Source organism: Nanorana parkeri, unplaced genomic scaffold, assembly GCF_000935625.1.
Source record: "Nanorana parkeri isolate BGI_ZX_2015 unplaced genomic scaffold, ASM93562v1 scaffold1565, whole genome shotgun sequence".
NCBI classification, from domain to species: Eukaryota; Metazoa; Chordata; class Amphibia; order Anura; family Dicroglossidae; genus Nanorana; species Nanorana parkeri.
Window position 1 is genome coordinate 115,325 of NW_017307833.1, and position 13,919 is coordinate 129,243.

At 48.2% G+C, this 13,919-nt stretch overlaps 1 protein-coding gene across 1 annotated transcript in view; it reads right to left on the minus strand.

The window, feature by feature from the left end:
- GSE1 (Gse1 coiled-coil protein) overlaps window positions 1-13,919 on the minus strand; it is a 49,045-nt gene that overhangs the window by 25,515 nt on the left and 9,611 nt on the right. Inside the window, exon 2 of the mRNA XM_018570645.1 lies at window positions 6,111-6,329. Within this exon, the coding sequence (XP_018426147.1) occupies window positions 6,111-6,329 (219 nt within the window). The remainder of the gene's footprint in view (window positions 1-6,110; window positions 6,330-13,919) is intronic.

Sequence of the window (13,919 nt, forward strand, 5' to 3'; positions counted from 1 at the left end):
CCTAAATGGGGCACTTATGAGATTAATGTACTCTGCATAACGACCGCTAATTTCTACCTTCATTATGAAATTAATTTGCCGCTGTTAAATTCCCCTCATTCACTGGAAAAATAGGCCGTCAGCGGACGGCTCCCTTGGCTGCCCCGGTTCTTGCTCTGTGGCCAGACCTCCGAAAAAGAGAGAACAGGTGCAACGAGAGCGGATTAGAGACCGCAAACAAATGCGAGTAGGAAATAGGATGCTGCAGAACAAAGGGGGATGGGTGCATTTATACAAAAGCAAGCTGATGGGCTCCGTGCAGAAGGAGGATCTCCCACTGAAGTCCAGCACGCTGTGAACATCGGTTTGCAGCAAATATAGCACATTAAAAAAAATGTCACTTGGCCGAGTTTAAATGTTTTCTTGTAGGACTGTATGCGGCGTATCCTGTGAAAGGGAACGATGGACCGTCTCACCAGCATTGCCCACATCCCTTTAGGACAAGACTGTTGGAGGGAGGTTGCTGCCTGGTGAAGAAAAGATGGGGTGTGGGGTAGGAGAGGCTACATCCTAGAATATGGCACGCCATGCCACAGCTTCAGATGTGTTTGTGCCCATCTCTTCATTGTTCCATGGAGGCTGCGGGTGGTTTTTCGTTGTGTTCGGTTAATATACAGTTTACGTTTATGTGGACGCCACAATCACAGTGCCACCTGGTTGCTCTACACTCCATGGCTAATAGTATGTGGACCCCCCTCCAGATGATGGAGTTCAGATGACTCCAGTGAAGGGGTCTGTTCATCCTATAGCGTCCATACACTCCATGGCTACAAGTATGTGGACCCCCCTCCGAATGTTCAGGTGTTATGCTACAGCATACAAAGACATTGTAGACAATTGTGATCATCCAGCCTTGTGGTCACAGTTTGGTGAAGACCCTTTTCTGTCCCCCCCATGACTGTCCCCTGTGTACAAAGCCAGCTCCATAAAGACATGGGGTGACCAGCTTGGTGGAGGAACTCGAGTGTCCTGCAGAGAGCCCCGACCTCAACCCTACTGATCACCATTGGGATGAACAGAAACGTCAATTGTAAGTCCGATCTTCCCATCCAACATCATCCTTCCCAGAAAAATGGAGGCCATTATAGCCAAAAAATAAGCTCCAACTCCATCCTAATATCCCCGGCTTTGGAATGGGATGCCCAATAAGCTCATAGGAGGTGTCATGGTTAGTGCACAGAGCCCTGACCTCAACCCTACTGACCACCTTTTGGGGTGAATTGAAACGCCGATTGGGAGCCAGGTCTTCTCATCCAACATCAGTACCCGACCTCACAAATGGGACAAATTCCCACAGACACCCTCCAAAATCTTGAGGGAAGCCTTCCTAGAAGAGTGGAGGATGGTATAGCTGCAAAGGAAGGGGGGTGTTCTATATTAATGGTACATCGTTGGTTTTGGAAAAGGATGTCCAACTGGCTCATATAGGTGTGATGGTCAAATGTTCACACACTTCTGGCCATATAGCGGATGCACAAAACCAGTGGATAGGGACTCCGGGTGCGGCCCTGCAGAGATCTGGGTATCTCAGACTGTTAGATACTGTATGCATTTAAGTAGCGTCCGTTGAGGCCACCAAAGAATGAAACCTTTAGGACAGCTAGATGAGTTACGATGAGTGCGAGGGGGACTGCTGGAGATACTGGATACACAAGCCGTAGCACTTTAAGAAAAAGGTATAGTGGACCTTGAAACGTCGGCCACAAAGAAAACCCTGAAAATTAAAGTGCCATCATAATAAGAATGATCACACACATATTTGTACGCATACAACTTTATTAAAAATGATTTGGCGGGAGCAAAGTAAGTGACCCTGGAACACCCCGATGATGGACTGCCACATGCTCTACCATGCAGTGGATATCAAGTAGTGACAGGGATGTGCTGTGTGTCATCATCGACTTTCCACTCAGCACCCAGATCACCACCCTCGGGGCTTTCATGGTAACGCAGCTGTAGCATGTAGTGACCACGACATGCCATCTTGTAATGTCATCAAAATGTCATCTATAGCCTTGGTTCTCAACTGGTGGGTCGTGACCCCGTGTTCAGTGGGTCGCTGCATGCCTTCCACTTTTCTAGGTGAGAGCACTGTGCTAGCGCAGCGCTGTCCATTCTTACACCGAGCAGCCATTCAAAATATGCTGCCCAGCGCCGAGTGTTGGCTTGGGGGGGGGGGCGCTGGAGATATGGCCGCGAAGGAGCTCCCTCCATACGTGCATTTCTTATAGCTCCCTCGCATGTCCTGTAGAGGTGACTGGACCGGAGTGACATCACATTCTGGCTCCCGGCATGTCTAGAGGTGCACATGTGAGCTGCACAAGCATTGCACATATGGATGGAGCTCCATCACAGGCACAGCAGCCCACACTCACACTGCCGTGCATTACACTGCAGTGCGACTCGGGTCGCAACTTAAAGTGACATTAAACCCTCAGATTTTTTAACATAAAATACTGTAATGTGCGCCTTACTGTAATCCATGGTTGTTTCCCTTCTCTTTGCTGCTCTTCCTTTCAAATCTGTATCTGTTCTCATGCTTGGGGAGAACTTCTGTTTTGCAGCAGACTGCCTTGTCTCAGGAATGGATACACGGTGTCTGTGTATAGGTTTCTATAGGCTTGTAACCTGAGCCAGCACTACAGGAAGAGGCCCTGAGCTGAAAAGGGAAGTTCTCCACCAGCATGAGAAGACATGAAGATTTAAAAAGGAAGAGCAGCAAAGAGAAGGGAAACAACCATGGATTACAGTAAGGCGCACATTACAGTATTGGTTTATGTTAAAAAATCTGAGGGTTTAATGTCACTTTAAGGACCAAGGAACCACTGATCTATAGGATGAGCTTACTATAGGATGAGCTTACTATAGGTTTACATTTTGGACTGCCCAGGGTTCAGCCTTAAGGGAGCAGAGGCTACCCCATGAGAGGCTTTCATTAGCTGTACGATGAGACAGTGGCCTTAGAACGCCAAATCAAGATTGAGACATTTTGTTACATGAAAATGAAGACGCTTCCACATCGATTCCATTTGGCAAAAAAGGAAATGAGTTTATTGCCTAATGTTGGGAAATATAAAGTCCGATGGTCTGCACTCGCCACTTGCGCAGCACCGGAGTAATTTCATATATTGCACGATTCCTCCATCGATCGGAAGATATGTCAAATTGTGCTCAAACATCAATCCTTCCCATATCGCTCCGCGTTTCCTCTATGAAGCAACCCCCAAGCGCATCACGTTCTACACCAACGCCTGGAGAGTTTAGTTACAGCACAGAGAAGCCACATAGACCAATATCAGATCTGACTCTCCCCTTCAGGGAAAGATGACTTTCACTGACAAGCTGAAAGCCCAGAAGAGGAGGAAATCGATCTGGAGCTCTAAGATCCGTGTATGAAACGACACAAGTCTCCTTATCGGAAGTAAACACTTCCGCTGCGCGTCTCATTATCGGCTAACGGAACGTTTCGAAATCACGGCAGATCCTAAAAACGCATCTGATAAAAAAAAAAAAGAGTTTTTCGTGTGCAGGGGAAGAGAACGGAACTTCACCCGATACCAAGGGATACATAGCCGCCAACATTTCAGAAACATTTTAAAAATCACAGCATTGCCATCGCATCCTCCGCAAACTACAGCGTTCCAGTTATCTCACACAATATAGTCCGAGGGCAACAGAGCAATATGCACAGCAGATACCCAATGACAGCTTGTTTATATGATGATTGTACATTATGCTTACTGGACCTTTAATGTGAACCCCGACAAAACAGATTTCCACTCGGCTAAATTGCTCACTGGACTGACACACACACACGCACACACACACACACTCTCTAGGGCCAGAAGTACATGGACTCCCCCTTCAAATGACTGAATGTTCCAGTGAAGGTTCCTGGTAATACTCTATCATACAAATACATTGTAGACAATTGTGATCTTCCAACCTTGTACATTTGGTGAAGACCCTTTTCTGTCCCCCATGACTGCCCCCTGTGTACAAAGCCAGCTCCATACAGACATGGTGTGACCAGTTTGGTGGAGGAACTCGAGTGTCCTGCACAGAGCCCCGACCTCAACCCTACTGACCACCTTTGGGATGAATTGGAATGCTGATGGCCAGTGAGACCTTATCATCCAAACATCAGTACCTGACCTCACAAATGGGAAATTTGCCACAGACACCCTCCAAAATCTTGTGGAAGCCTTTCCCAAAAAAAATGGAGGCCATTAAAGCCAAAAAATAAACTCCAACTCCATCCCAATGCCCATAACTTTGGAATGGGATGTCCAAAAAGCTCATAGGAGGTGTTATGGCCAGTGCACAGAGCCCTGACCTCAACCCTACTGACCACCTTTGGGATAAATTGGAATGCTAATGGCGAGTCAGATCTTATCCAACATCAATACCTGACCTCACAAATGGGACAAATTCCCACAGACACTCTAAAATCTTGAGGGAAGCCTTCCCAGAAGAGTGGAGGATGTTACAGCCACAATGGGGGGGAAATCCGTATTAATGCCCATGGTTTTGTAATGGGATGTCCAGAAATTCCATATAGGTGTAATGGTCAGGTGGCTGCAGACTTTTGGCCATATAGTTTATCTTTTTGTGGAATCCCTGGCCAAAAAATGTGTCTCGGTTCTTCTAATCCCAACAGTCTAATTTCTCTACTGCAGGAAATGAATGTTTTGGAGGAACCTTGTTGCCATGTATACAGTTATAAATCTACACAGGGTCACCCATTTTTGCTCAGTCTATATGCAACTTCTTTTACTGGCATAGTGATACTGAACTCTGTCGAAGTCTATAGATTAGCTCAGTACACTGTTGGGGCCAGGACTGGGTAAATCCAATGGTTTTTAGAAACCCAAAACTCTGTTGGCTGCCTGGGGGCAGGCCCGGCGCTAGCGCAAGGCAAGTAAGGCGGGCGCCTTACGGCGCTGCAGGGTGAGGGCGGAAACAACAGGGCATTGCCTGGGATCCTCAGGCGACTGCCTGAGGATCCCAACACGTGCGGCACCTCAGGCAGTTGCCGGCCAGCTAAATTAGGACCCCACCTGGAGCTCCTCCCACCGGACCAGCGCTGACTTGCCGCTGCTCTCCGCACTGAAGGTAAGTAAAAAAAAAAAAATATAGCTCAAACATCGGGGCATTTTGACAAGTACAAAAAATTGCACCTTGCCCACCTTGACTACAATCCTAGCACCGGCCCTGCCTGGGGGAGACCCCTACTCTGATTGCGAATGCCCGCGCATCCGGACACAACGTCTTCCAATATCTCATCTTCCCATCCATCTCCATTGACATAAACAGGAACGTTTGGTTGAGTAAGAGCATTGTATTCATGGGCCCTTGGTGCTATCAATTTAATTTACTAGCTTTCACCAAGCGCAACATACAAGCCTTCACTGATCACTCTTTAGACACATTGTTGCAGCTGGTGACTAAGTATACCTTATCCTAGCGCGACTAAATGGGTTGATTGTATTCATGGACCCAACACCCAATCCCACCACCTGAGGGCAGTTAAAACGACACATTCACAGCCAGTCACTCTTGTAGTCCAATGCGCATCCTTACACCAGGCGACAATTAACAGTCTGAAATGCTATGGGCAAGCATGCCAAAATTGTAAAAGCCCCCCTTAAAAAAAAAAAAAAAAAAAGTTAAAAATGTGCAGAAAATGAAGTGACTCCTCCCACAAAAGGTCACGTAAGGCAAATCAGAAACTCACCACCGGAATACCCCAAGATATATACACTGAACAGGTGGGCGACTCAACTCGTCAGGCTCTATCTATGGATTGAAATGGCAGTTTTGGGTGGACTGCCCCTGCAACTTTATAAGCCCTGAACTAAAGAGAATGGAACTGAAATCACACATGCAGAAAAGACGGACTGAATGGTACATTACTCAACATCCTTGAAAAGGAATTTCCCGGGACAGGCCAGCAATTTCTGGCAGCGTCCCTGGAAATCAGGCACTTGGCTTCACTGTGTATGGCGATGTGACTGTGGCATGCACACATGCACAAGACGCGGGGGTTTTCCCCGAGCATCTGTCCTTACCTCTGGGCTCCTCGGCCTGCTTTGCGAGTTTGCGCAGCGCGGCGGCGAAGCTGGAGGAGGGTGCGGACTGGACTGAGAGCGCGCTGCTGGCCGCCGGGCTGCCGTTGGGTACCAGGGAGCCATTGATAGGGGAGGGAGTGAGGGGGCTGACCGTGGCCGTGGTCCGAGTGGCTGTCGAAAGCATTCCTATGGAAGCGGACTTTGGCTCATGGTTCATGCCTGGAAATGAGGGAGAAACAAAAATAAGGCTAAAGCAGAACAATTTACACAAAATAAAGAAAAAGAAAAAAAAAAAAAAAAAAAAACACAAAAGCATGACTACTACAGGGCAAGGAATGGCTGCCATTCGCTAAACACGTCACAAGAAAACGCTGCCATCAATGAGGGCCCTGCCACCCAAGCACACATCGCTTATGGAACACCAACCCTGCTCTTCACTACTGAAGCCCCTTATAATCCTACCACAGAACTATGTATCTGGATGCAGATTTTAGCAATTCTTTAGGGAGAAAAAAAAATAAGGACTACGGCTATAACTTGGCATCTTCCTTCTCTTAAAAGACTATTCAGACAGGAACAGCAGGAGGAAATCGAATGTTTATGTAGTAGGGATGCACCAATACTAGTGCTGAGACAGAGTATTTGGGCGAGTTCTCGTACTCGCCCAAATAACGAAACTACCAGTATCAGGAAGCCGGGCGGCGAGTCATTATCTACCCCCTCATTCCCGATTGGCCAGAAAGCCGGCTCCATACTTCATTACCTGGTGACGAGGGAGCATGGAGCCGGCTAAAATCAGGAAGCCGGGCGGTGAGTCGTTATCTGCCCCCTCATTCCCGATTGGCCAGAAAGCCGGCTCCATACTTCATTACCTGGTGACGAGGGAGCATGGAGTCGGCTAAAATCAGGAAGCCGGGCAGCGAGTCATTATAAGCCGCCCGGCTTCCTTAACGGGACTTCCGGTATTGGTGAGCACTAAAAATAAAATTCGGTACTCGTAATCGAAAAACAGGTATCTGTGCATTCCTAGTTCAGACCCCTCTGGGTGTAAAAGGGTTTATTTAGGGAGCAGAGGTACTTGGAATAAAATATAAAGCAAGGAGTTTCTTTTGCCAGCGCCTGGAGATACAATCCATCCCTGCCATGTTTAATCCGGAGATGACGAAGAAAAAAAAAGGAGCAACAAGAAGAGTCAATGAGGAGAGCAAATGATTGTCTCTTATAGCATTTGAAAGCCGACTCGTTCCATGGGCATCACCAAATCCCCCTTCTTCAGAGGTTAGCAATAGTAACTGTACTTTCCTTTCCCCGAGGCAATCACTTGCACATTCCAGCTTTGAAAGGGGGGGGGGGTGCAACTCCCCAAAACTTGCTGGCTTTCAACTACGCCAATCATTTGTATGTAACCACCTCATCGATTTGGCCTTTAGGCTCCTTTTCTTTACCTCAAGTTTTAGCCCAGGGTACCTCAGTGGGTAGAGGAAATCCCTTATAGGATGGCGGCTCTATTACTACACTGACGCTATTAAATCTAAAGTTTTCTAAGAAGTTCCTGCTCAGGTCCGGCGCCAATCCTGCACTTCATCCATGGAGCGACTTCGCGTCAAATCCCAGCACAGTCACTCAGTGGTTGGCACCCTTGCCTTGCGGCATTGGGGGTCCTTAGGGTTTGAATCCAAAACCAGTTCGCGATCTGCATGGAGTTTACACGTTCTCCCTGCGCTTGTGTGGGTTTCCTCCCACCCTCCAAAGAGATGCTGGTAGCTTAATTGGCTCCTAAATTAGCCCTAGTATGCAAGACGGGGACCTTAGATTGTAAGCTCTTGAGGTCAGGAACCGATATCCATGAATAAAGCTCTGCCTAAACGGATGGCACTATAAATACCTAAAATAAATAATCCCAGGACAAAAACATCTTTAGGAGAGGAGAGACATGGCTGCAAAGATGAGCAAGACCTTGCCGAGGGTAAGTTGCAGGACAAGCCCCATACAATTCAAGGGATTTGGTGACAATGCCGAGAATTCAAACTTGCTGCCAAGACGCTTTAGCCCGTCAGTCAACGCTCAGCCCCCAACTCCCGGCGTGTTAAGCGTTGCCGGATCCGTCAGTGCTACATACATTAATAAACTCTTTAGAAATTGCTTTGTTTTTAATGTTCCCAGTGCAGTAGTTAGCAGGTGACCCCTGTTACCAGGAAGCAAATTAGTTTTCTGGGGGTCACTGGCGGGAATGTTAATGGATGCACGGGGCAATACTGTTTGTTGACATTTGCGCGGGACTCGCATGGCCAGGACGGGGCAGGGAGCGGCGAGGAGACATTTCACTCAAGCTGTGAACTCGACGTGACACGGCTCACGGAGGTCAGTCCACCCTGCAATGCAAATACCAGACTGGCAAGCATCGGTGCGGCGCAGGGCAGCCATGCACGATTCTGCGGCCCATGAGGAGTCGGGAAAGCGGGCACAAGGAACAACCCTCAAATCATTTCTGCCCCCGCTTTGCCCTTTTAGGCATAATATATTAGACATTGCTATTCCATGACTGTGCTTAAAGCAAGCAGACATCGTCATGTGGGGGTTTGTCAGCGTCTGAGCATGCTAGAGAGTTGCGATTGGCCCAGAATGGTTTAAAAGGGGCCCAGCCTTTATCACAACGACTTAAAAATGTGTGCATCGCATTGCAACTCAAAGTTCTCCCTAAACATTCATGCCCTGGGCATCGGGATTGGAGCGGTAGTGCCAGTACAGCGAGCCTTTGTTGCACATTGCCAACGTGTTTCAGGTATTAGGGCCCATTCACACCACATCATCTCCAGACCATATTGTTTCCGGACCCACAATGTATCCCTATGCTATTTCTGGCCTCTGTTCACACCAGCGCAGTCCGTTCCAGACCAGAACAATACTGCTGGTCTCATTTTATCTGGTCTGGAATGCACTGGAACTACGGGCAGGATCACACCGTAACCGGTCCGTGTGGTGTGAACCTGCCCTTAGAGGCATGGATAGGAGTCGTTCAACATGGAAGAACACGGGCAGTGTGCAGATTTTCCATTTACAGTCCAGCAGGCAGACTGGTGACACAACCATGATAGTGAATAGTGGTGCCACCCTTTAAATGTATCTGGGAAAGGTCTACATTTCATATTTGGCTGAACAGAATGACAAATGTTAGAAGGAAAGACAAAATTGTGGGTTTAGCTCACATTCCATCTGAACTACCACAGAACACAATGCTTGTTCCTAGATGAATGGACAGCCCAGCAACACACACGAGCAACGAAACCCAAACAGCTGAGACTTCCCACAGATTGGCACTCGTCACTGTACTGCAAGATGTCTTCCATATGAAAGCTTCAGGCCACGTGTGGGCAACCTCCGCACTCCAGGTGTGGTGAAGCTAAAACTCTCGTCATGTCTCTGCCTCTCTGAGTCATGCCTGTGGCCATCAGAGTCTTGCAATGCCTATTGGGACTTTCCACAACGCCTGGAGTGCGGAGATCGCCTGCTCCAGATGGACACCTTGAACTCTACCCAAAGCCACATTAACATGACGACTTAAGCGACGTTTAGACGGCTATTAGCGACATGCCTGTAGATCACAGAGTTGGCCGCTTTTATCGTCCATGGCACATAAAAATGGCATCCCAATGATGAGCAACCTTTGCCGGTCTTTTCCCTCCCTCTGCGTGTGCATTTTGTCAGACAATCAAGCGAACTCCGCCATACTAACAAGTTGTCCAACTGACCATTTGATTACGATACTCGCTCCAGAACCATGGCCAGCATTCTAAGGAGCATCCACAGGAGTCCAACCAAATTTAATTCCCTAATAAACAAAGTCAAATTAAAAAAAAGGAGAACTAACAGGGGAGGGGCTGGATTCCCCCCTCCGCCAGCGCTGACTGGCGGAACGGACGGGGGAGGGGGCGGGTACAGCTGTCTCTGCCTCTAGATAGGCAGAGCCAGCTGTCACTCACGCAGCTAGCAGGTCTCGACATCGATGTCGGGATCCGCGCCGCCGTCTCAGTATACCGTGAGCTGTAGCTCCCTATATACTGAGCTTAGGGTGACGGGAGGACGCTAGTTTGAGTCCTCCCGTTACCCTAAGGAGAGCTATGGGGAAAAGCCCTGACCACATAGTTCTCCTTTAAATCACACAATTGGTATCGGGAAGACCTACAGGAGGGCTCCAGACACCGATCCAACAGGCAATAACGCCTCTTCCCCCGCCGGTGCCAGGAGGAGAGAGCGAGGAACATCCATCTAGTCTCTGAAAAGCAAGCAACAAAAGGAGGAGGCAGAAGAATTTCCCAGAGGCTAAAATGCCTCCCAGCCGCATGCTCCAGAAGACCTCCTGTGTGTAGATCAGACAATCTCTGTCTGTGTCACCATGGGATCAAGGAGAGAGAGAGAGAAGGGGGAAAAATAAATAAATGAGAGATCCCTTCTGAGACTAGAGCGGGTCTGCTGGCTCTGGGCGATAAGGGAGAGCGGGGAGGAGAGGCAGCTGAGATATACCGGAGGGACACAACGTGCGCTATATTGTGTACAGGGGAGCGGGACGATCCAGAAATAAAAACAGAAACCCAAATGACCTTTTCATATCTTCTTCTATTATTCAACCCGGCGCCGTTTTAAAGCAAAAACATAGCAACCTGTGAAGCTCCATCCAAGGAAAAAGAGATAAAAGGAATATAAATTATTGCTCGAAAATGTGCATTTTGAATGAATTTGAGGCGGATTTAAACCCAATCACTGAACTTTGCACGCAAGCCGACACATGTTCACGTCATTTCAAAAGCCAACTTTGAAGTGTTTTTAATTCAGTAGCTTTCATTAACGTCATCTCTGGTGATCCTGCCATGGCGGTCCTTGCGCCGACACTTCCTCTTAGGGAGGTGACAACTGTCTCTCAGTAGCGCTCCTGCGTTGTAACCCCACCGTCGCATGCACCCCTGGTGGAGACTGCAAGCAGCTGTGCCGCCTCACATCGCTTAGGCATGGTCCTTGAGAAGTAGAAAAAAAAATCCATAAACATAAAGCCAGGAAAAGGAAGAAGGGGGAATCATTAGCGAGGCCGATCGATGCCACAATCAGGCGGCGAGATCGTTATTGTACACTGTGGGGGGATTTATCAGACGCGCGCTGAATCCTGCGACAATCCACCATAAACCTCGCTGCATCACGCAGGATTCGAGATAGATTTGTGGGCATTTCGCAGCCATCATTGCTTTAATCCTGGACAGCCAATGGCGATGCTACAAAGGCATCAAAACTATCGATATATATACGTGCCGCATATAAGAAGGAAGAAGAAGTGCCAGCACCAGTTTTTTAATAAATAAAATATTAAAAAACTCTGCTGATTTAGTTTCTAATAGACAGAGTCTGAAAGTTAAAAAGTCTTAAACTATGCCAACAATAAAGGTGTTGTGGGAAGGGGGCGTGTCCTGGCCATGATGGCGGCCGGTCGCGTCTAGATTGAGCTTCGTGCTACCCGCCCGCACTCAATGCGCTTCGACATACCTCGATCACCCAATTACTCACCTGCCTAACGCCTCGGCATGAACCGCAGGAAGACGGGGAAGCAGGGGGGCTCGAAGATCTCAGCGGGGAGTCCGATGCAGCGCTTCCTGGCGCCCGAGGCCTCGGGGAAGTCAGGGGGAGTGGTCGCCCGCATGAGCCTGTCGCCCAGGCTGACAATGCATGAGAGGAGCGCAGATCTGTCGGCTCGCGGAACTGGAATGAGAGACGAGACAAGACAAAAGACAAAGATCTGAAATACGGTGCGGAGCAAAGGGACGGAGAAGTCTGCTTACTACAGCGGTTGGCGTCGGCTCTCCCCTCTTATTTTTGGCTCAGTTTCCGCCGAGTCGACGGGGCTGAATCGCACGCTTTGCGGATAAAGGCTCCGGGACACAGCATAATGCTCCTCCAGAGCGCCGGGGCTTATCTAACAAAGCAACAGCACACTTGCCTTGTGAAAACAAGCTGACACTGAGCCTAGAACAGCTGCCACCAGCGTCACATGGGCCGGCCCCATCTCCCCGAGCAGGCAGCCTGCAGATAACACTGACTGTTTTGTCTTGAGAGGGAAGAATCCATAACAGATACAAAGGGCTTTCCTGACTGCTATACTATTGAGGACACACAAAATAGGTTAAATGTTTTATATAGCTCTTTCATCTGCAGTGGCGCTGTACAAAGTAAGCTCAGCGAGATCTAGGTCTATATGCGCAGGAAACTTCTAAAGCCAACGAGACGCAAATTGTATCCCCAACAGTAACAAAATACAAAACAATGTAACATTTTATCTGAGGGAAAAAAAAGACCCTTCTGTCCTGAGCTGCTGAACCTTTGCCACAAGAGCTTACACTTTAATACCTCCACTATAATCACACACCATTATACATTTTTATAGTGCTCACATATACTGCAGTGCTGTACAGAGAACGCTGAGCCAGTCACATCAGTCTCTGTACAGAGGAGCTTACACTCTAATGTCCCCTCCCCCCCACAGTCACATCAGTCTCTGTACAGAGGAGCTTACACTCTAATGCCCCCCTCCCCCACAGTCACATCAGTCTCTGTACAGAGGAGCTTACACTCTAATGCCCCAAAAAATCCAAAATCGTGAGAAATTCGGATCATTAGAGAATTACTCATCAGCTGGACTGAGGACAAGGCCGCAGCCGTGAGAAAATTTGTAACAATTCAAACTCCGTGTGCAATCTACTCCTTCACGGCAAGAACTTAAATATCACCGGCGAGATAAGAGGAGACGTTTCTTAAGCAGTTTTTCAGCTGAAACTAAAAACATTTTTCTGCAATAATTTCAGAACTCAAAATTAGCAAAAAAAAGTAAATCACTTCGCCATTTTCAGTCCCGCATGAATATTTTCCTGACGGGTCCCAATACATCGTTCAGAAAAGCTTCCGCCTTCTATCATTACACAGCCACTCTTGTGCTTCAGTCAGTGACTCTGCCTAGGCTGAGATGATGTCATCAGTCTGCTGCAGGCAGGAGGAGGCATTTCCTCAGTCTCCCCTCCCAACAGTGATCAGACTGCAACATTGTACGTTTGTATCCAGTCAAGGTTAGAGGCTGCAGCAGGGGCTCACCGGTGTCAGAATTTTGTGAACACCAGAAACTGCACAGGCGGCGGGATTTAAATCGGGATCTCTGAGCCACCAAGAAAAACCAAACCTTGCCGGGATTCCCATAGTATGCGGACTGGTGCTGGAAACGACTGCGGATGGCGCCGCTACATGTAGAATGTTGAAAGATGTCACCAGCACACCAAACGAAACGATGATAACCGCCATTAAGTGTTCATTTATTGACAAATGCGGTCCCTCATTAGCAAGCGCTTTCGGGGCCACACAGGGTCCCCTTCATCATCATCTGAGCCAGCATCTCAGTCCAGGAAGTAGACGATGGCTGAACGAAGACGGTGCCATCCTTCCGGAGAGACAAGCAAATGAAGACATGATCAGGGGGGAGTCATGTGATCTCTGCGAGAGTAATAAATACCTGGAAGTGTTACTCTGACACGTTACTTGGCATGGAAAACATTCCTACAGAACCTCGTGTGTCATGTGGTTATCAGTGCGCAGCGCTTTACAATATAAGGAAGACATTACAATTACAATACAATTCAAGACAAGGTGGGAAGGGGGGCCCTGCCCCTGAGGGCTTACAATCGAAAAAGCTATTACATTGTAACAGCCCAGCGTTGCCGTTTGCAAATGGAGATGGTGGCGTCACCTCTGACACATTTGGGGTAGAAGTTTAACAAGGTAGTG